Source organism: Sturnus vulgaris, chromosome 16, assembly GCF_052056855.1.
Source record: "Sturnus vulgaris isolate bStuVul1 chromosome 16, bStuVul1.hap1, whole genome shotgun sequence".
NCBI lineage: Eukaryota > Metazoa > Chordata > Aves > Passeriformes > Sturnidae > Sturnus > Sturnus vulgaris.
The window spans coordinates 681,117-702,113 of NC_142258.1; the positions used below are offsets into that span (position 1 = coordinate 681,117).

Genomic DNA, 20,997 nt, shown 5'->3' on the forward strand with positions numbered 1-20,997 from the left:
CATGCTGGAAAGCGAAAACGGGAGCAGATGAACTGGAAACCTGCTTTTTCTTGGGCAGAAAACACCTGGAATTCACCAGGAAGGCACAAGGTCCTGGGGTGAAATCCAGCAGTGATCCTGGTGTGCTCATTTTACCTTTCAGGATGCTCCATCTCTGATCCAGGATGTCCGAGGTGCTGGCTCACCCCAGGAGAACCAGGACAAATGTCCCATTTTACCATTTCTGTGCTGCTCAGGCCTCAGGACGGCCCCTCTGCATGGTGACACTTTCTGCCAGCAGCAAATGCCACTTTCCCACATTTCCCCACAGCGTTTCCACCCCAAACTCTGGGCAAATCCCTCGGTCCAGAGCTGTCACTGCTCAATCCTGTGGTCATGGGTGTATTGTGCCCTTAGTGACACCCATTCCACTGCCACCTCTTTGTTAAAATTACATCTTCAAACTGTCCAGCTCGTAATTTCCATTTTCTATCTCCTCTCACTGCTCAGAGCAAGATCCTGCCTTTCCAAGCTTCCCTGTCCTGCCCCTTCTGAGCCCCACATATCACAGAGGGGTCAGGGCTGTCAGATTCCAGACTGGTTTTGGCTGGAAGGGACCTTAATGCCCACAGAGTTCCAACCCCAATGGAGAAGAGCTTTCCAAACCAAGCACAACAAAGCAGCCCCGTGGCAGCTCTGTGTGTCACATCCCACGTCCTGCCCTACAAATCCCCAGCTCCTTGGCACACAGAGGAGGACACACCACCCCCAGCACCTCCTCACCCTCCACCTGGGCAGGTCCTGCCAGTTTTCCCAAAGTTAAACCCCTTTGTAAGTTATTTTTCCCACACAATAGTTGCCAGCAAGCTTTTTCTCTGGCACTACTGTTAGAATCCTGGAATGGTTTGGGTTGAAGGACCATAAAAGCCCACCCAGTCCCACAGGCAGGGACACCTTCCACTGCATCAGGCTGCTCCAAGCCCTGACCAACCTGGCCTTGGACACTTCCAGGGATGGGAAGGGTTGGGATGCTCCCTGCTCACGTGCAACTCCCACTGGAAATCTCACATTGGGTCATTTACTGAAAACTTTTTTATTGTAATCAAAAAGTGACATAACAGGGCTGTAATGTATTCTGCATTTCATCTGCTGGTATTTGGTAACTGGTACCAGCTGCTTCTGCCAGGCAATTAAAAAAAACCCAAATGTGAAAATCTTCACAGTACAGTAAACTCCACCCAAAATAATTAATGGTGGTTAAAAAGAAGATGCCCCAGCAAAACCTTTCATGTTACATGGTCACAACTCACAATTCTGTACAAAATGTTCACTTTTATAAAGCTCTGATGTAAAAATCAAATAATCAAGCAGCAATATTTTAAGTGCAGCACAGGGTCTTTCATGTCATTATTTACAACGCTTGAAGTCGTTTACATTTTAACAAAGATCATACAGATGACTTAGTAATTAAGTCATTTTTTCATTATCTGTCGGTTTATGTCGTGACAGATTTCACTTTTTGGTCGTCTTTCTCTTTATCTTTGCTCTTCTTCGATTTTTTCTTCTTGTGTTTGTGTTTTTGGCTCTTTTCCAATTCTGTTTCATTCCCCATATGTTTCTTATGCTTCTTGTGTTTCTTGTGCTTCTTGTGCTTCTTCTTCTCTTTTTTCTTTTTCTTCTTCTTGCTGTCCTGGCTCTCCCCTGAGCTGGCACTGCTGCTGTGGCTGCGTGTCTGGCTCTCGGAGGGGCTGTGGCTGCGGCTGCGGCTCACGCTGGGGCTGCTCTGGCTCTGGCTCCTGCCCACCTCGGGCTGCTCTGCGGGCGCCGGGGCCGCCGCCTCCTCCTTCGCCTTCTCCACAGCCTTTTCCTTGGCCTCTTTGGGCGTTTTCCCCGCAGCCTCCTCGTCCTTGGCAGACACGTTGCTCTCGCTGTCGCTCTCGTTGTAGTCGGGCACGAAGGCGGCCTCGTCGGTCTCGCGGGTGAGGTCAGACGAGAGGCGGGCGGCGCTGCTGGCCGGAGCCTTGGGCTTCACCGCGCCCTTCTCGCCCTGCCCCGCCACGCCCTCCTTCTCCACCTTCACCTCTGGCGAGTCCTGCTTCACCGCTGGTTTCAGCCCACCTGGCTCTTTCTCCTTATTGCTCTTGACTTCCGGTACGTGCTTCTCCTTCTCTTTCTCCTTCTCCTTCTCCTTGGGCGGGTTTTTATCGGGAGGTTTGTGTTCCTCAGCGGGGCGCTTGGGGTCGTGCACAGCTTTGTGCTCGGGGGGTTTGCGCTCCCGGGGGGGGCTGTAGCTGCCCCGCTTGGCCTCTGCAGGGCCCTTCTTGGGCGGCTCCACTCGCTCCTCTCTGGGTTTGCTCTTCTGCACTGCTGTGGAGTCCCTGACCCGGGATGGGGAGTCTTTCCTCCTCGCCGATTCGCTCTTCTCATCCCTGCGTTTGGAACTCGAATGCTCCCTGCTGCCGTCATGGTCACACTTCTTGTCTCGGTTGGGAGTGAAATCCTTCGCGGTGGAGCCACGGCCACTCTCGTGCTTCTCTGAAGATCTGCCATCTTTGGAAGATTGAGACAGAGCTTTTCCATTTCCTTGTTCAGCTGCACGCTCTGAGTGCTCTTTTTCTGGCTGAACACTGCTCTTCCTCTTCTCAGAACTGTCCTTGTCTGACAAAGAATGATCCCGGTCTTTGGTTTTACCTTTTTCACTCAACACGGAACTTTTTGAACTCTTGGCATCGTGTTGGGTGCTTTCATAACTCACCTCTTTTGCAGCTTTCTGTGTTTTCTCCAGAGGCTCTGTCTCCTTTTCAGTGTGTTTGAGGGGGTTTGGTGCCTTTGCACTCACAGGTTTGATAACACTGGTGGGTTTTCCTACAGTTGGGGGCACCTGGGTGGTGGATTTGATGTCTTCCTCTTCAGACTCAAAGTCATCTTTATCCCATTTGGACTGAGGGACCTGGATCATGATAATGACATCCTCAGCAGGGGCTGTTATGTCGTTGTTATATTCCTCCAGGGTTTTAATGACAGTTCGTTTGGTGTCTGGCTTCTCCTCAGGCTTCCTGACAGGGCTTCCCCCAGTGGAACTCGTGCTGGGAGGAAAAACATGGACATCAGTAATAGGATTTGCACACATTGCCAGCCTTGGGAACATTTTATAAACTGGCTTGTGTTTGAGTTCTAAATTCTCAGCATTTTCCTCAAGGATGTTCAATTAAGGGAACAGACAAGAGAAAGGCCGAGTCCACTGGCTGAGATTATGAGCAATCAATTAATTTAGTATCTCGCTACTATACATTTAATTAACAAAGACACAAGATTATCAGATTGGGGACTGTCTGATCTGGTAATTCCTTCATGTCCTATTTCTCCCATTGGCAGATACATTAGACATCCATTCTTCTTTCAACATGAAAGCAAGCAATTATGGAGAGGTACAGACAAGCCAAGTTTTATTCTCATGCCCCAGTTCCTCCTTAGAAAAATGGACATTTTAAAAGCTTTTTAGATTACCCAGACACTATCTTAAGTCTTCAAGAAATGTCTTAAAAATTTTGAGTTTGCATCACAAACGAATTAACCCTTACCAGCTTCCTGTGCAGTACAAACTGCTTCTTTTCCTTAACAACATCTGAGTCTGACCCAAGTACAGTTTCATACGGAAGATCATGGATTATTCTCCAGTTTAGCACAAATTTAGTTGTTCCTTTCTTTAGGCACCACAAAGAATTGGACAGAGAGAGGAAAGAAAGAAAGAAAAGGAAAAGAATTGCTGAGGTACCTGGTGTAATCCACGAGAGTCGAGCTAGCGCTGTCAGCTGCCGTCACTTTCCTCCTTGCTTTTCCCTTTGCCTTTTCTGCTTTCACTTTGCTGCTGCTGGGCTCAGGTTTCTCCACAGCCTCTTTTCCAGGTGGCACGTTTTCTGCGCTCACAATCTTTTTTCCAGTTTCTCGGTTCAGTTTAATCTTTTTGGACGGGTTGTTAAGAAAAGCAGCTTTATCCTTTTCTGGTGTCCGCTCTCCTTTCTCCCCCTCAGGCTCAGCCTTGCCCTTGGGTGATGTTTTCAATTCTGCAGTTTCAGGTTTATAAGCCTTTGCAGAAGTGGCTTCGTGTTCTTTATCGGCCTTTTCCTCTGCTTTTCTTTTCCTTTTCTCAAGTTTGGCATCGGAAAGTTTACTTTTCTCAGCAGGCTTTTTTGACTTATCTTCTTTGCTGGAGGGCTTCTCTGCCTTGGCTTCTTTAGGATGTTCTTTCTTTGCCTTCTCCTCCTTGGCTGGTCTGGTTTCTGGGTGATCCTTTGTCACTTTGGGATGAGCCTTCCGTGGTGTACCAAGAGCCTTCTCATCCTTCTGAGAGGAAGAGGTTTTAACACTGTCTGTCTTTGGCAGCTCTTCCTTGACTTTTTTCACAGGAGGCTCCGTCCGAGGAGATTTTTCGCGATCGGGGTCTGCCTTTTCCTGGGAAGCCTTAGCTGGTTTTGCTACGTTGTCTTTCTTCGGAGCAGCTGCCACTTCCACTTTCCGCTTTGTTTTCTCAACCTTTGCTTTTGGCTTATCCTTCTCTTTTTTCTCCTTTTCAGACACTGGTTTGAAAGCAATGGAATCCGCTTCCATGGGCTCATCCCTTACAGGGGTGGCATCATCCCTGCTTGGCAGCATGAACAGAGAGTCTGTTTTAGCATCTTCTGTTGGAACTGGCTCTCTTGGTTTTCTCGCCCCTTCTAACAGCTCAACGTTGGGAAATCCTTCATTCTCATCCCCTTTTCTTCTCTTCCGGTGTTTTTTATGTTTATTGCCTTTGCCATCTCCCAGTGGATTTTCCACCTCCTTCTCTTTTGATTTTGTAGGATCTTTGATGCCATGGCTCTCTCTCCCAGCCTTTTCAGGGTAGTTTCCAGCTACGTTACGATTCCTGTGGCTCTGCCCAGCGGGATACTCCTCCCTCCGTCCCCGAGCGTAGGGTGAATTCTCTCGCCTGGTCCCAGGAGGGCCAAACCTTTCCGGAGAGAAGTTCTCCCTGTTCACCGGAGGCCGTGGCTGAGCGCCCACGGCATAGCCCTTGTAAAACTTCTCGTACCACTCTCTGTAGTTCCTCTCCCACTCTCTGTACCTCTCCTTCTCAAAGGGGTCTCTGAAGTCCACCGAGCGCCCATAGTAAGCCTTCATGTCGTAGGGGGGCACCTCCCTGTAGCGGTTGAAGTACTCGCGCTCGGCCTCGGCCTGCGGGACCGCCCGCTTGCTGGGGGACTGGCCCCGGAACACGGGGGACCTGGAGCGGGAGTGGTAGCGGCGGTAGGGGGGCGAGCGGGAGCGGGAGCGGTGGTAGCCGTGCGAGCGCGAGCGCGAGCGGTACGTGCGGCTCTTGCCTTTGCCTCGTCTCTGGTACGGCGGGGAGCGCGAGTAGGAGCGCGAATGGGAGCGGCTAAAGGAGCGCGAGTAGGAGCGGGAGCGCGACGAACCTGAGCGGGACTTGGAGTAGGTGTACGAGCTTCGGGAGTAAGATGAAGCGCTATAGGGAGACTTGGACCTTAAAGAAACACAACACAAAAAAAAAAAAAAAAAAAAAATAGATGAAGTTAATTCCAAACAGTCGTTCTCCTCAAATCTTTTCCTCCCACATTTATTTTTTTCTTTCCTCTCCACATGCTTATGTCAAAGCTTCTTTCAGCTGCTGACATAAAGCTACTGCAAATTGAAGAACTTGATAACACGTAAAAGTTTCTGCTCACAAGACAGAACAGCTGCTGCTTTGTTAGTGTCAGAACACACAGAAGGGTCAGTCTACTTCCACTCACTCTATCACATGAGCTACTAGAGCTACGGACAGATTTCAGGTGGTTACACTGGCCTCTACTGGTACAGGAACACGCACGTTTGTCACTACTCAGCAACCACATGCAGTGCAAATCATTTTTGTTGCAGTAAGATGCAAAAAGAGCAAATCTGAGTGGCTACAGTGCAGAATCACACCGAGAAAACACCACGTAGCCAGAAGACAGCAAAGCCCAATGTTAAAATGACAGCTCAGTCTAGTTAACTTCACCCTTTTTTGGGAATCTGGACAGATGCACGATCCTAATGCTGCAAAGGACCAACAGACAGGCCTGTGGAATCCACACTGCCAGGCAGGTGTCCCAAAAACGTCCTGCACATTCCTCCAGCTCTAACCAAGGCGAGTGACCGCGTTGCAAGAAAAATCCCATCTAAAAGCTTCCAACCTCAGTCTCCAGTCACATGCCCCAGTGCCATGACTCTGGGAAAGCTCCTGACAGCACTGCTAACAACTACTCCTGCCCAAGGGATTTCTGGGGACAGAAAACAGCACCTACCCTCAGGTTTTTCTTCTACTGTTTTTTAATGAATCATTTCACATGATTCATATATTCATTAGCATCATTCCTCCTCTCCAAGTCCCTCACCGATCTCAGACTTCCTTACAAGTAAGTCTGACCTTTTAATTCCCAAGAAAAATTTAAACAATGTCACCCAACAAGTGAAAGCCCCCAGTCTGCAGTCCAGGTTCAAACATCTCATGCATCCACAAGAGATGGACAAAAGCAGAAATGAGGACGATTTCTCTCACCTATCTCCTCCAAGCTGCTTGGACTGCTTGGTTACAATCAGAATAGCGAGATGCTGAAAATCCAGCCCCTACAGCTATTCTGCTCCTGGCCTCCTCAGGGCTGTTAGGCAGTGAAGGACATCACTGCAGAGACACCTCAGCGAGACAGACCCTCAGCACTCCTTAGTGCCTACTGCCCAGTGCTAATTCAGTCACCTGCAATCTCTGCCACACTGGAGCCAATAACCTGTGCATGACACTCTTGTCACTGCTCATCCCTCAATCATCCAATCCATCTAACGACAGGGAGGTGGAGTGGAACTCCTCCTGATTCCTCTAGACAATCTGCTTCTCCATTACGGACATGTAAAGCAGTTACCTGGAAAACGAACGCCTACGCTCCTTTTGAATCTTTTTATATTCCATCAATTCCTTAGCAAAATCATTTGTAAACTCATCAAGTTTGGACTTTTTCTTTTCCCTGTTAAAATAAGTTTGACCTTTATTACAATTATAGTTTGACCTTTATTACAAAAGACATCAAGAAACAAAACATGGCCAATATGAGAAAATGTTTACTGCATGCAATGCAAAAGGTGAACATCCTATTTAAGCAAAAACAGTTCCTACAAGTTTTAGGAAAAGTTCTAGAATTACATTTGTCTCGGTTTAGCTTTGCATATTTACCATCTGCAATGAAAAAGTATATTGGAAGAAACACTATGTCACTTTTGCTAGGTCAGATGCACTTTAGTGTAACCGCAGTCGGATACGCTCCCCCGATACAGACACGAGAACAAGGCAACGTTAGCGAGCCAAATACTTACTCCTCTTTAAGCCTCCGCTGCTCTCTGTAAAACTCCTCCCTAGAGAGAGGAGGTGCTTGTGTCGTTGGGATGGTGTTTGAATGAGCCGCTGGCACTGCTGTTGGGACCCAAGCTGATGACATGTTTGCAGGAGCTGGGGGATATCCGGGAGGGGGGACAGTGTACCCAGCGGATGGAGGCTGCCCAGGTGGAAATTGAGGAGGAAACTGTGGTGGTGGTACCCCCGGAGGAAGAGGAAGAGCATGGGGTGGTGGAGGATACAAGGGAGGTGGAGGCACAGGCACAAAGACTGGTGCTGATGCTGGCAGTGATGGGGCCTGAGTCCTTTGGGCACGGTCACTGTGCGGGCGTCCTCGATTTGAACTTTAAAGAAACCCAAAAACACGTGTCACAGTTTGGCACAGCCTGCCCTGAGCGAACACAGGAAAGCGAAGCGGCAGCACGGCGGGAGCTCTCCTGGTCCTCACTGGTCTCCGGCTTTCTGTTCACTCGACACTACACTCAGTCCTGGAGCCTCGTGCTCGGCTTGGCTCGCCCCAGCAGCTCCCTCAGCCTTCTCTCCTTACACTCGGCTTGGGGGCTGCGTGGAGAGGGTGAGGCTGCCCCGAGGCCCCCAAGCTCCCGCTGCTGCTCTGGCCCTGCTGGACACGCCTCGAGCTCCGCGCTGCGAGCACTGTGCAGGAATTAACTCACCTCTCAGACCTCTCCTAACCTCTCCCACTTTTGCTTCCTGAGCTCCTGCCTCACGATGGATTTGGCCTGTTCTTGTCCCTGAATTGTATTTTTCTTGTTTACTGGATTTGAGATTTTAGAAATCTGGGGGCTGGATCCTGGATCTTGCTTTGATTTATCTTTCAGACTTTATGAAAACAAGGACCCTTACAGCCTGGCTGTAACAAATCTCTAGCAAATGAAGGACTAATTTGACACTGTGATAACAGATAAACAGGCTCCTCTCTCTAATGAGAAAAAGCAGCTTGGCACTTTGAGATGACTAAACTGCAGAAATACAAAACTGTCATACAAATAAAAGCCTCTAATTTTTCAATAATTTGCTTAATCAGTATCAACTAAGTTGTTAAAGAAAGAATGTTGGAGGGTGATTTCTACTGGGAAATCAATTTCTTCAGCCCTATTCAGTCAGCAATCAAAAGGGTGCTTTTCCATCTGATCTTTTAATTACATTTAATTTTTATATGTAATTTAGGTTTCCCAAAAAGTGTTCATTATTCAGAATCTTCTTTTCAATTATGTACTGGTGTTTTATTTTTCAATAATCATACTGTAAGCACAGGTCCCCTTTGTTAAAGCTAATTTAAATTAAGCCACTTGAAAATTAATTACCACTTGAATTCTCCACATCTATTATTTCATTATAAATCAGCTGTTGTCTAAGTGATGTGTTACAGATTAATTTAACCAGCAACAACTAGCAATACATTAAATTTCTGTTAAATACTTACAGTTCCCAGCCTGGCCTGCGAAGTGCACCAGCTCTCATTGGATGACCTTTTGCAGGGGGAGGGCAGGAAAAAGAAAATCCCAATAAGTTTATCTGAAGACAATTTTTGGATGAAATTCTGAAGTTCTAGTTTCTTACCAGTTGTGGGTATTGATTGTCCTTGAGGGCCCAGAAGACTCGGTATCGCTGGTTGTCTCAGGACAGGAACCTGATAGCCCTTGGGAATAAATGCACACAGTCACAAAATAAGCTCTACTAGAACATAAGAATCATTGTATGTGTTGAAATAAAATTTACCTTCTCTTCCAACAAACTGCTGATTGACAAAGGGGAAGATTTGGAAAGCTCAGCAGCAGCCATCAGAGGAGGCAAAACAGCATCGGCATCACTACAAAAAACAACACATTTTTATTATTGAAACACTGCTTTGAGGTGAAATATAAAGATATTGAAATATAAAATCCAAGGTGAGAAAAGGCTGACTTCACTAAATAAAAAATATTTTAAAATAATCTTCACCAGATTTACACCTGTGAGGTCGGCAGGTTCCAGAGGAAGCATTGCTGAGGACTCTGTTTGGATATTGGCATTTAGAGAGGAAACTCTCTGGAAAAATATTTGATTAAACAGCACTTGAAGGGATGAGAATCCATATAACCCATGCATTGAACCTCAGCTTTGGAAGATGCAAGAACTGAAATTCCATTAGAAATGTTTCTGTGCTCCTCTGAATTGTGATCTTTGTACTGATGGCCCAGCTGAGCCTGGCAGCCCCCTGGACACCCTGGCTCTGTGCATCCAAGCCAGCAGGGTTAAAGGATGTAACCCTAAACACTGGTACACACTTTTGCATGAAAATCTTATTTCCTTAGTACTAAAGAGAAATTAATTAAGGTCTGATGGCTACTCTAGGAATGGCTGGCCACTTCAAATCAGCACCAGTCCCTCCTTCAGGGCAAACCTGAACAAATGGTAAGGGAACCAAACAGAAATGCTGCCAAGAAAATCCTTGCCTGAGTACATATTCTGCTTACTGAAGTGTTCTCATTGCAAGTAAAAACAGAATCACAACTCCCACCGTGACCTGCAGCTGTCACTCAATGATACACAGGGCGCTAGCTGCAAAACTCAAGAATGGATTAGTTTTGCATTCCTGTTATCCCCAGATGTCCTTACCGAAAAGGCCCATCGGGCTTTTCCCCACGGAGAGAGAGGGACACTGCCGGAGGGAGGTCAGACACAACCACAGAAGAGGGGTTGACGGGCAGCCCGGGCGCCATGGCCGGCCCGGGGCCCAGGGAGGAGAGGGCGGAGCGGGAGGCCAGCGAGGCCAGCGGGATCATGAGCGGCTCCTGCTGGCGGGCCAGCGCCGGCCGCATCAGCGGCTGCAGCGTGCGAGTGATCGTCTGCCGCATCAGCGGGGGAGGCGGCGGCGGCGGCGGCGGCAGCTGCTGCTGCTGCTGCTGCTGTTGTTGTTGCTGTTGTTGTTGTTGCTGCTGGATCTTACGGAGCCTTTTTGTGTAACCGGTTTCATTTTTGAAGTTGTTGACAGCCTAAAGGTAGGGAAACAGGTTTGGAAAGGTGAGAATAAACTTCAGTAGAAATACGAATAAAAGCAATCCTACAGGAAAATCACTGTGTGCTTCTGTAAGTGCTATTAATCCTAAACCAACCAACACACAGCCATGAACACATCCCATGAAACTCTGCTATCGATGACTGGTACCTCAGTCTCTGGATTAAAAGTACTTTGCTGTTAATACCCAATTTGAAACTGAAGACATCCCTTTAAACATAACTGTGTCCTCAATTTGCCAGATTGTCTCTAATGAGCTGTAGGCTTTTGTAAAAACAGATAACGTATTTGAAAAGTAAACTTAGCCTTGCTTATGGAAATCTAAATTAATATTTTCATCCCTTTCAGCTCTTTACAAATAGATTTTTCTAGCAAAGAGTTCAGGTTAAAGTGCCCACATTACCTGGCGCAGAAACTTGTTGGCGATTAAAGCATCAGGAGAAACGTCAGTCTGATGGCAGGTAGGGCATGTGTGCTCCTCAGACTCTAGCAGGGCTGTTCTAATACCTGGGAATATTCAAGTAGTTTATAGCCAAACTAAGGAAACTTTTTTGGTTCTCATTAATTACAAAAACAAGCATACAATTAAACATGGAAATATGGTCTTGAAAGGAAAGCATGAAGCTGCAAATGTTCTATAGTGCAAAAAACTGGCAGAGGAACAGGCTGCCCAGAGAAGCTGTGGCATCCCTGGAAGTGTTCAAGACCAGTTTGGATGGGCCTTGGAGCAACCTGGGCTAGTGGATGGCCTCCCTGCACATAACAGGGAAGTTGGAATAAGATGAACTTTAAGGTTCCTTCCAACACAAACCATTCTGAAATTCTACAGCAATTTCTAGCATACAGCAGAGAGTTGATATTTCATTGTGGTAATATGTAAAGATGAAGAGCAGACTGGTATGTGACATCACAACTGATCTTTTCTCCACTCTAGTACAGCAAGAAGTCATTGCATGCTAATGAAAAAAACACATTTCAAAGAAACATGAGGAGCTTTGAGTTCTGAAGGTTTTAACTAGCTCTAGGGAAGAATGTGGATGAAATGCCTCCATGTCAGTTCTTTGTAGTCCACAGTAAATGCCCAAAACTGGAAACATAATTCTGTGTGAGGGAAAGGGCTGTGGACAAAAGAAATACATTCAGTATCTAACAGTGTAACCACCTGCACTGATATGCACTGCCCTCACCCTCTTCCTTCTGCAGGTAAAGAGGATTTAATTAGAAACTTAAAGAGGGAAAAAAAATCTCTCTGCCTTTTTTCCCCATCTACCCAAGAAGAGTCTTTCCCTGCTCAGGACATGCTGAAGTATTCAACAGAACTAACACAGCAGTCTCCTTATCTCCTATTTCTGCTCTCAGAAGATCAAATTTGATGTTTGGAATTAACAAACGTGGCAATAACACTTACATTCATCACAGTAACTGTTTCCACAGCAGGGAATAACAACCGCATCCGTCATTATATCCTTACAAATGAGACACAACAGCTCATCTGGAATAGGATCATCTTCTTCTGAGGAGGAGGATGGCTCCTCAGGTAGGAAGGGAGGCTTCTCCTTCTTTCCTATAGCATAAGCTTCCCTGGAAGTAGTGGGGAAAGCAAAAGAAAGAAGTTAAAGGGAAAACTCTTCCAAGCTTTGAATTTAATCAAAGAAAGAAAATATGTGGAATTCTTCTCTCTCTCCATTGACCTTCCCAAACACAGCTGTTCAGCTTGAACTACTTTTCTATAGCCCTAACACAAGAAGAGGGAGGAATTCTCCTGCAGAACTATCCCACTCATTGTATCAACTAAGAAATCACTTCAGACTAGAAAAATATTTGACAGCTCACATCAGGTGAAATGAATCCCAGCTCTCCTTTGCCAGAGGCTAAATGTAAATTGGAGGCTCAGGATAAAGCTGTCTCCCAGTAATTATATTTTCTAACTGAAAGAAGTCAGTGTTACAGCTTCCAAAAAAGGACACCCAGGAGAGAAAATCAGAAGGGCTACCAAGAGTATTTTGGAACAGCCAACTGTGCTCAGCACACACAAGTGTTTTCCTAGTTTATAGTAACAGGAAAACTAGAATCTGCTTCACATCTGAGGGAGGGAGTCACAGTCCAACAGCTGCTTTATTACATTTTACATGAAACCTTTGAAAGACAAACTAGAAGCAAAATGAGCTCCCTGACAGAACAATCCCAGTCACCAACGCTGCTGAAATGTTCTGCAGAAATGGTCTCAGCACAGCCCACGTTTAACCAGCTCCCAGGGGCGTGAGCAGCAGCACTCTCATTTTAATGTCAGGCAGCAGCATGGATTTTAAAGTTGAGATCCAGTGCCAATGCCTCTTCCCCACAACTCCAGGTGCTGGCCAGTGTGGCTGCACCACCACTCACACATTTCCCCCTGGTTTCTCTTATTCCCTTTTTGGATCAGTCCAACCAATCCCATACTTACGCATCTATGGTTGGAATTGCATATTTCCCAGTGTTGGTCAGCATGGCACCCTTTGTGTTGGGGTCCTTCACCTCCATCATAAAACTTCTTGGAATTCCTGTGCTTTTTTTAATTCTGGGAACAGACTCGAAATTTTTGTCCTGTTAAGAAATGCAGACATATCTCAAGGCCCACACTGCAAATGAGATTTCAGTGACTATTTTAAACACAAAAACCTTTAACCCTCTCCTCCTACCTAGTAGTGGAAGGGTTGTTGGGCTAAAATACTCATTTCCCTAAACAAATGCAGCCCGGGTGTTCCAGAAGCTGGAGCAATGTTTTGCTGACATTCTTTGGCTTAACTACAGGTTCCTTAAGGGTGAAATCCTCCAGATCTGCTCCTCCTCCAAAGGGCAATTCACAGGGAGCTGGATTCAGGGCTCGGAGAAACTCATTTTGAGACATATCAAGCTATATACAGGGCTGCACAGAGAAACATCTATGGGAATATTTAGTGCCTCTGACCTACAATTCCAGGTTTTTCCTGAATCCAAAGGGTTTTGCAACACTGCCATGTAACCTCTGTATTTCACACCAAAAGACACAATTCTTACTGTGAGTATTCACATTTTATGTAACTATCCAGATAAAAATTAAAAACGGAGTACTCCCAAGTCCCCCAGGTCTTACCCCATTTGTTGGACAGTTCTTTATGTAGTGCCCAGGTTTGCCACAGCGAAAACACGTGTACGAGGGTGGAGGTGGCCCCACGGGTTTCTTCATGTAGCTACAAGTTTTTTGGGGGGAAAAAAAGGAAAAAACATTCATGTGTCTCTCTTATTTAAAACAAACCATCTCTACAATTTTTACATCAACTTCAAAGAACAAGTTTCACATGAGCAACACTTACTTGACTGGATCATATTCATGGCCAGACTGTGTCATCATAGCTTTTATTTTATCCTCCTCGGAAGCATTGGCTTCAGCCAGATTGGCAGTCTGTGCAACAGGCAATTATTTGACACACACATTAGAAACACATTTAAGCCCACGCAGCCCAAGACAACACCACTCATCCAATCCTGTAAAGAGCAGCACTACACTAGCTGAGCTTGCATGAGAGCAGCTGCTTATACCAAACACATTTGTACTGAAGATGGTCTGGGGAGTCCTTATGCCATGACATGATGTTTATGTGCCTGAGAACCTACTAGAAAAGAGCACTCTTGGGCACTCAAACCTTAGGCTCTGTTTGTACCTTACAGCAAGACTTGTGTAACCAATCCAATTTCCTTCAGAGGACTGAAGCTATGTGTAGATAAACAACAATATCCAGTATTTTTACACTGATCTTTAAGCTCCAGAATATATGCAGGAGAAGCTCTCCACTGGACAAGGAATTGAGATGGATACAAGCAGCATTATTTACATTTTGCAGTATTAAAAGGACACAGAACTGCAGAGGTGGGGCAATTAGGTTTGCTCGCTGAAACTCAGCTTCAGACACAGAAGTATTAAAAGGACCAAAGGATTTTACAATCCCTCAGCAAGGCAAAATTCTTTTCAGCAGAAATTTGCCCAGCAGGACTGCAGGCAGTCCAAACTGCACATTCCCCTCTCCTAACTTCTTCCTGTGAAGTGATTTAACTACAGTGAAGACAATCTGCAGGTTTTTTTCAAATTGACTATGTCCTTTTAACACACAAATTGTAATATAAACCTTCTGCACAACTAGATCCTCCAATTTCTGAAGCCAGCTGATTTTTAAGTCGTATTTGTTCAAATGTTTTTATTACACACTAGTCCAGATACAAGCAGGGTCTAAGGGAGTGACTAAATGACTTGGGCCTTCAAGCACCTATCACTCAGCTCAAGCACTCATGGTTTGGTTTTGTATGCATTCATTCACAAAAGCAACCAACTAGTTTCAACATTTTATTAAATGGTTGTTTCATATACACAGTGTTTCTCCACAGTAACAGAATCCGGATCGCCAACTATGAAATCATTTCCATTAACAGTTACAGAAAACTTTACAGATAATATTTGACTAATTTGTTTGAACCCAAACGGTTTACAAAACACATCCAAAAGCCACAAAAAAAACATTAGTAGGAATAGACCAAAATTCAAATATGGCATTTCATACATAGTAATAATCACCAGAGAACTGTTAACACATTGCCTCCGTGCTGAGCCGGGCTGCACTAGAGCCATTAGAGGGAGTGACAGTGCTGAGCCACTTGGTGTCACCTTCCTGCATCTTTCTGAAATACTTCCATATCCTCAAAAGCTTCAATGTGTACCCCCACCCCTTGGTCAGCTTTGAACATTTTAGAGTAAAACTCCACATGAGGTTACAGACCCGAGGACACGTTTAGGGACAGCACTAATGGGGACCAATTCTTTGGGTGGCTACCTTCCAAATCAGAGATATTTATATATATAATGGGTTTTTTTTTTGCCAAATGTGTACCATTTAATTTCTGTAGCGAGGAGGGGAAAAGCTACCAGTGGGAAGAGATTTCTTTTTATTAGAAATGAACTCCAGCCTTTATCTTGATGACAAAGAACTAACTAGCTGCTCTGCCCCAGGCCCTGCCTACCCTGCTGCCTGTAGCTTTAGGGACTGGTGGTTGAGCACTCGCCTGTCCACACAGTGCAGTCACTAGTGCTTTCCCAGACAAATTACACATTGGTGAGCAAAAATGCAAGCAGTTCCCGAGCAAAACATGGCATTACAACAGTTTCAGAAGGTCACAGCTGCTCAGATGCCACACATACACATTGGTATATTCCTATAAACAATGGGGTACATTTACACAATCTACACAGTCTGCGTTCAAACAAATTAGATCGGCTTGTCCACTGTATGGATCCCACAATTTATGGAATTGTGCAGCATTCAGAGAATGGGTCTGTAACTATGACTAGGGGTTCAAAAATAGCCATGCAATTGTCCATGGTACAGAACCGCTTCTCTTGTGGCTGGTCACACCCCCCTGCAATGTCCGTAACTTACAGCCAATTAAATTCTTCTGTACAAACTGGGTTAGTTTCCAACGCAAAATTAATGAAACGTATGAAAAACGGTAAAACAGCTTCTGCAGAGCTTCTTCTTTGTGTCTTGAGGATGAGTAATACTGCAACATTATGCTGAGGCTGATAAGGTACTCCCCTTCTATCTTCCCAAACTGGGAACTACTCTTTACAGGATAGTATCAAAATATACACACATTTTAAAGTTAAAATAAATATTTAAGTTAATGGAAATTAAAGGGGGCTTTCCAATTACAACAGTTATTCACCTATAGATCACAGTATCAATTTAAAAATAGGAAGCAAACACTTTTTAAAGTATTTGACAAGAATATATATATATATATACCTTAGTAAGCTGGGCCAGAGAAATAGATGCAGAAGAGTCATCAATCTGTTCACAAAAAATTAAACACATATTCAAGTTCTACAGTCAAAACACAGCAATAGTTAACCTCTACTATAGTCTGAATGTCTGCACTACATCCCCCTGAGTGTCACCCAAAGGAAATCCCAACCCAGTGTAATTTGTATTTATTCAAAACAAAGTCCAAATCTATGATGGCTTAAGAGTATCTACGTTCTTATGAGAAGAAATTAAATAACCAATCCCACTGGAGATCTACTTATTGCTCAGAATATCTCAGAGAGGGATCTCTTTCAAAAGGGTAAGGAAGCTGTCAATTTTCAGCTAAAAAGGATTTTAAAAAATCTTTAATTGAGGAAGAAGAATCACTTCAGGTAACATAGTATGTAGCTTGTAAATGAATCAGTGAATGTCTCATAATTTCTATATGCACACTGTGATGATTTTGTGAACCCAAATCTGCCTGTCAGAGTGAAGACCATCCCCAGCAGCCCCAAACACACACTCTGCCCCTCCTGCAGTTCCCAAATAAACCCAAATAAAAGCCAATCTAGAACAGCAGCCACAACCTGCCACTCTGTCTGGAGAAAAAAACTGCTTAAATCATTTATACAAAGGTGTTTATAATGACAGAGCAGACTATAAAAATTGAGAAAACTGATTTCTTGTACGTTACTAGACCACAGGCCCTACCACCCAAACCAGTGAGAATTGAGATGATTCCTTGCAATCAGACCAAGCCTAACCTTTAATAGCAGCCCAGTGCTAAATGAACAAAGCAAAGTGCAAAGCATACTCCTGATGATAAAAACATGGATTCAGAGCACAAGCCTGGAATTTTTGTCTCCATTTTTCTCTTCCCAGCTGCCTATGGAACAGCTCTCAGGAACAGAAGCCAGAGAACCAGTGCTGAAGGGCAGTTTTGCTACAAGTAAAAAGATTAACTTGATCTAGTTCCTTCTGCAGTATATTGAATTATATCATGCCATGAGCAGCACTTGAGCTAGCACAACAATACCAGAAAGACACTTGAATCACTGCTTATTACATCTAAATTGCTCAAAAATGTAGAATAAAATTTCACAATGTGAACTGAACAGCTCTCCAAGAAGTCATTAAACAGGTCAAAGAGATTAAAACCTTTCCTTAAAAAAAGATCTTGTGCTTTACTACCTAATGTAGCAGAGAATTGTAGGGAACAGTTTTAAGCAGACTGGGAAAAAGTATTTCCATGCACAAGATGATTCCTCACACCAGTGAGTTGTTCCTCTCCTGTGCTTCCAGGAAAGCACAAACAGCATTCCTGCACTCCTGACTGAAGAGCTCTTGTGTCTTTGGAGAGGAACACAGAGATCTGGACAAAGAGACCTTCATTCCACTGCAACATTCACCACAAGATTCACCTCTCCTTCCCTCCAGAATGCTTTGTACCCAGCTCTGTTCTAAAGGAGGTCTGCACAAGTATTTTGAGGCTTCATGCTCCATATGTCACTCTTTTACACGTGAAAAAGCAGGCCAGTGCTCTCTCAGGGCAGGCACAGATATAATTTCGTGTTTTTTTCAGAAACAAGCAAGAAATCAGGAAAGCTCTAGCATTAAATGGTCTAGTACTGACCAGCAACTGAAACACACCAGTTAATAAACTATGGATTTTTTCCTCTATATTTTTAGGAAGCTGCTATTATACAGCTGTAGCCAACAGTCTAATTTCTTAATGGAGGTGATACTGAACAGTCACCAAAAGCAGCAAACAGATAATTAATGTGCTCTTCAGTGCATTTGCCCATGGCCATCTTTCAACCATCCTACTACATTTTTGCCAATTTTGTTCCTTTTAAATCTCTACTGTAAGTACTGCCTGGCAGTCCCTCAAAACAGTCAAGTAGAAACAACATCTCCATGAATTTGTAGACAACCCTAAGATAACACTGCAGAAGTATTGTAAAAAAAAAAAAAAAAAAAGCCAACAAACAACCCAGAATAATAACCCCCAAACCCTAAACTCGACAGGCAATGTTTTAACTCCCATGTTGTGCAGCAGACTGAACAGAAACTATCAGGAAGCCAAGTGGGCAAGGGGACAGGAGAGAGGAGGAAAAGGCTGACCTCACTGCTGGAGTGCTACACTGAAATTCCAGGGCTTCCCCCAGAGCAGGAGCTTGGCTACACAGAAGTTCAGCCAGGGAGGCTCCAGCTGTGCCCAGAGGTGCTAAACCAAGGAGCCCAAAGGACAAGACAATGACCCTAAAGCAGAAAGGCCCCACACCTGGCTCTGGCTGTGCCAAGGGTGGGATGGCAGCTGGCAGAAGAGCATGACAATGAAAAAATACTAAAGAGAAGAAGCTTTTGTGCATCCTTTAAAAAAGAAAACCGATTTTAACCTTGCAGCTTTACTCTCCATCAATAACTGACAGGATTCCTAGTGATTTACTCCAACTACACAAGACCTAGCTGCTGCTCTGAAATACATGCAGAAATATGTGTGTTTAAAAAAAAAAACCAAACCAAAACAAAACAAGGCAAACAATCCCCCCACACCAAGACCTGAGTTAGCTTTAAGAATGAACTATTTGTGTCTCCAGCCCCAGGAGCTGCTGAGGCTGCAGGGCTTTTCCAGGGAGAGAGGGCCTGTACAGAGGGATGCAAGGCTTCCACCCTCCCAGACCAGGGACAGTCAGAGCACACCAGGGAATGGCTTTGCTTTTCCTTTCCTGCTGTTAGTTCTCACTCACACTGTCTTCCCTCCCACTCTGGGATTTTTCCTTTTTTCTTTTTAACACATCTATGTTAGCTTATGGTAAGATGCTACTGAGCAATGTAATACAGACATGCCAGGGAACACACAAGGCTAAAAGAATGTTAACTTTATTTATGAACATGTGGTTTGTGTTTATACACATGCTAGTAAACAAAAAGAAAAAGAACTGTTTTCAAGAAATAAAAACCCATCTGAATTAGATCAAATACTATAAACGTGGTTTACACAAATGCATTACATTAACTACTAGGGTCACTGGGCCAGTTCAGCTAACTCCAACTCACAATGAGAGGCATTAATCTCCAAAAGGAATTGCAATCAATCAGCAATAGAATTATGGATGTCACATTTAGTGGTTTTAGACCTACACACAGCAAGTTTTTGATTTGAAGTTGATTGTTTCCATGGGAACCAGAGGCTGTATTCTTCCCAGAACACAGCCCCAGAGTTCAGGAATTTCTAGATTAAGTTATCCTAATAGCTGATCAAGTGATCAGAACCAATGATCCAGGGTTAGTGTAATGCCTCACACCAGTCTAGTGAAGGAGAAGCAGTTATATTTAAAATAAAGATAAAAAATGAACCCCACCAAATAGAACTTTGATACTCTAAGGACTATAGGAAAAGCACAGTTGCACACAGTACTGAGCCAAGTGGCACACCAAGATCTGCCCATGGCCAGCCAGGGTTTCCATGTGGGATTATATGTTAGCAGCAGTACAAGTGTTTGCAAACCTGAAGGAAAATGCTGCCCCTTTTCCAAATGTGAATTCCAAGTGGTGGTATACTAAAGAAAGGCTTCACCTTTGGGAATTACAGCAGCAGCCAACCCTGGAGTCACCCAGACCCAAAAATGTGCTGCAGGCAGAAGTTAAGAAAAGTGACAGGGATTTCACCCCCAAATGCCCCAGGCTCTAACTTGGTGCCAAAATTTGTGTTACATATTGTCATTTGCAGACAAACTGTTGAACTAAACTGCTTCACCAGATAAAGGGGAGAGATCAAATCAGAACTTTAGAATACCACTCTGTGTAGCAGCGATATTGAAATTCACGTCAGGCTATTAAAGACATTTCTGTACTCAGGGGGGCCCAAACAATAGCACTTCAATTATACAGTTTTAGGAACAAATACCCAAATATTTAAGGACACAAGAAGGAATCATTTAGCTGCACAGAACTGTCCTGAAAACATCTGGGATATGCTGGGTTTGGTATTTGTTTGAACCCCCAAGTCAAAAGTAAGGAACAGCACCAAGTTTCACAATAATGATTTCTCAGCGGTTTTTGATAACATTTTCAAAAACCATTAGGCAAAAAAAAGGTATTTAAAAACAAAAGCTAAGTGATACAATGTGAAAATGGCAAAAAATACACTCCAAACAGTTTTTATTGCAAGAAACAAAAAGCACACAACAACCTATACAAACATACATATCACTAGCTATAGACAGACAGATGTAGAACATGGCACCATGTTCAGTGTGCAAACCTCGAGCCTACAGGATCTGGAAACGATCATACATTATCTGTACAACACAGAGTCATACAGGAGAGATTCTGGCATATTCAATATGAAATACAATGCATTACTAGGCACAAATACCAATATTCACATTAGAACTCTGCAAATGATGGCATTACCCAGTTTTTACTATGCTGGATCAAATACAATGTATTTACAACATACACTAGGTTTTACTGGAAAATATATTAAGTTAACGTTTGGCAAATTAATAAAAGGCTGCATTGTTTAGAACTAAGTGCAGTGTGTAGGAAAAAAAGTGTGAGATTGTGTTTTTACATACTGCTTTTGATGTTCCACTCACTGGCTCACTTCGACTTCTAGAAGAAGAAATAAAGGTGATCAGAATTGAAAACAAATCACTTGTACCCGACACAAAGATTGCAGAACCTGAACATCACATTATACTCCAATACTCTAGTGAATGTAGACATTTATTTGTAACATAAACTGTTCTCTCTTGGTACAGGTGCAACTAAAAAACCCC

At 44.2% G+C, this 20,997-nt stretch overlaps 1 protein-coding gene across 4 annotated transcripts in view; it reads right to left on the minus strand.

The window, feature by feature from the left end:
* Positions 1 to 1,053: 1,053 nt before the first annotated feature.
* The window catches only part of RBBP6 (RB binding protein 6, ubiquitin ligase), a 28,747-nt gene continuing 8,803 nt past the window's right edge, over positions 1,054 to 20,997 (minus strand). For 2 of the 4 annotated variants that reach the window (XM_014886428.2, XM_014886427.2), the window contains 15 exons: positions 20,794 to 20,830; positions 16,211 to 16,255; positions 13,733 to 13,821; positions 13,513 to 13,609; positions 12,844 to 12,983; positions 11,809 to 11,981; positions 10,804 to 10,907; positions 10,001 to 10,377; positions 9,122 to 9,212; positions 8,963 to 9,041; positions 8,826 to 8,871; positions 7,363 to 7,725; positions 6,915 to 7,016; positions 3,755 to 5,500; positions 1,054 to 3,065 (listed from right to left, as the gene is read on the minus strand). In XM_014886428.2, coding sequence (XP_014741914.1) covers positions 1,475 to 3,065; positions 3,755 to 5,500; positions 6,915 to 7,016; positions 7,363 to 7,725; positions 8,826 to 8,871; positions 8,963 to 9,041; positions 9,122 to 9,212; positions 10,001 to 10,377; positions 10,804 to 10,907; positions 11,809 to 11,981; positions 12,844 to 12,983; positions 13,513 to 13,609; positions 13,733 to 13,821; positions 16,211 to 16,255; positions 20,794 to 20,830 — 5,080 coding nt within the window. In that variant the 3' untranslated portion in view covers positions 1,054 to 1,474. The remainder of the gene's footprint in view (positions 3,066 to 3,754; positions 5,501 to 6,914; positions 7,017 to 7,362; positions 7,726 to 8,825; positions 8,872 to 8,962; positions 9,042 to 9,121; positions 9,213 to 10,000; positions 10,378 to 10,803; positions 10,908 to 11,808; positions 11,982 to 12,843; positions 12,984 to 13,512; positions 13,610 to 13,732; positions 13,822 to 16,210; positions 16,256 to 20,793; positions 20,831 to 20,997) is intronic. The other 2 variants (XM_014886432.2, XM_014886430.2) reach the window with 1 other exon arrangement.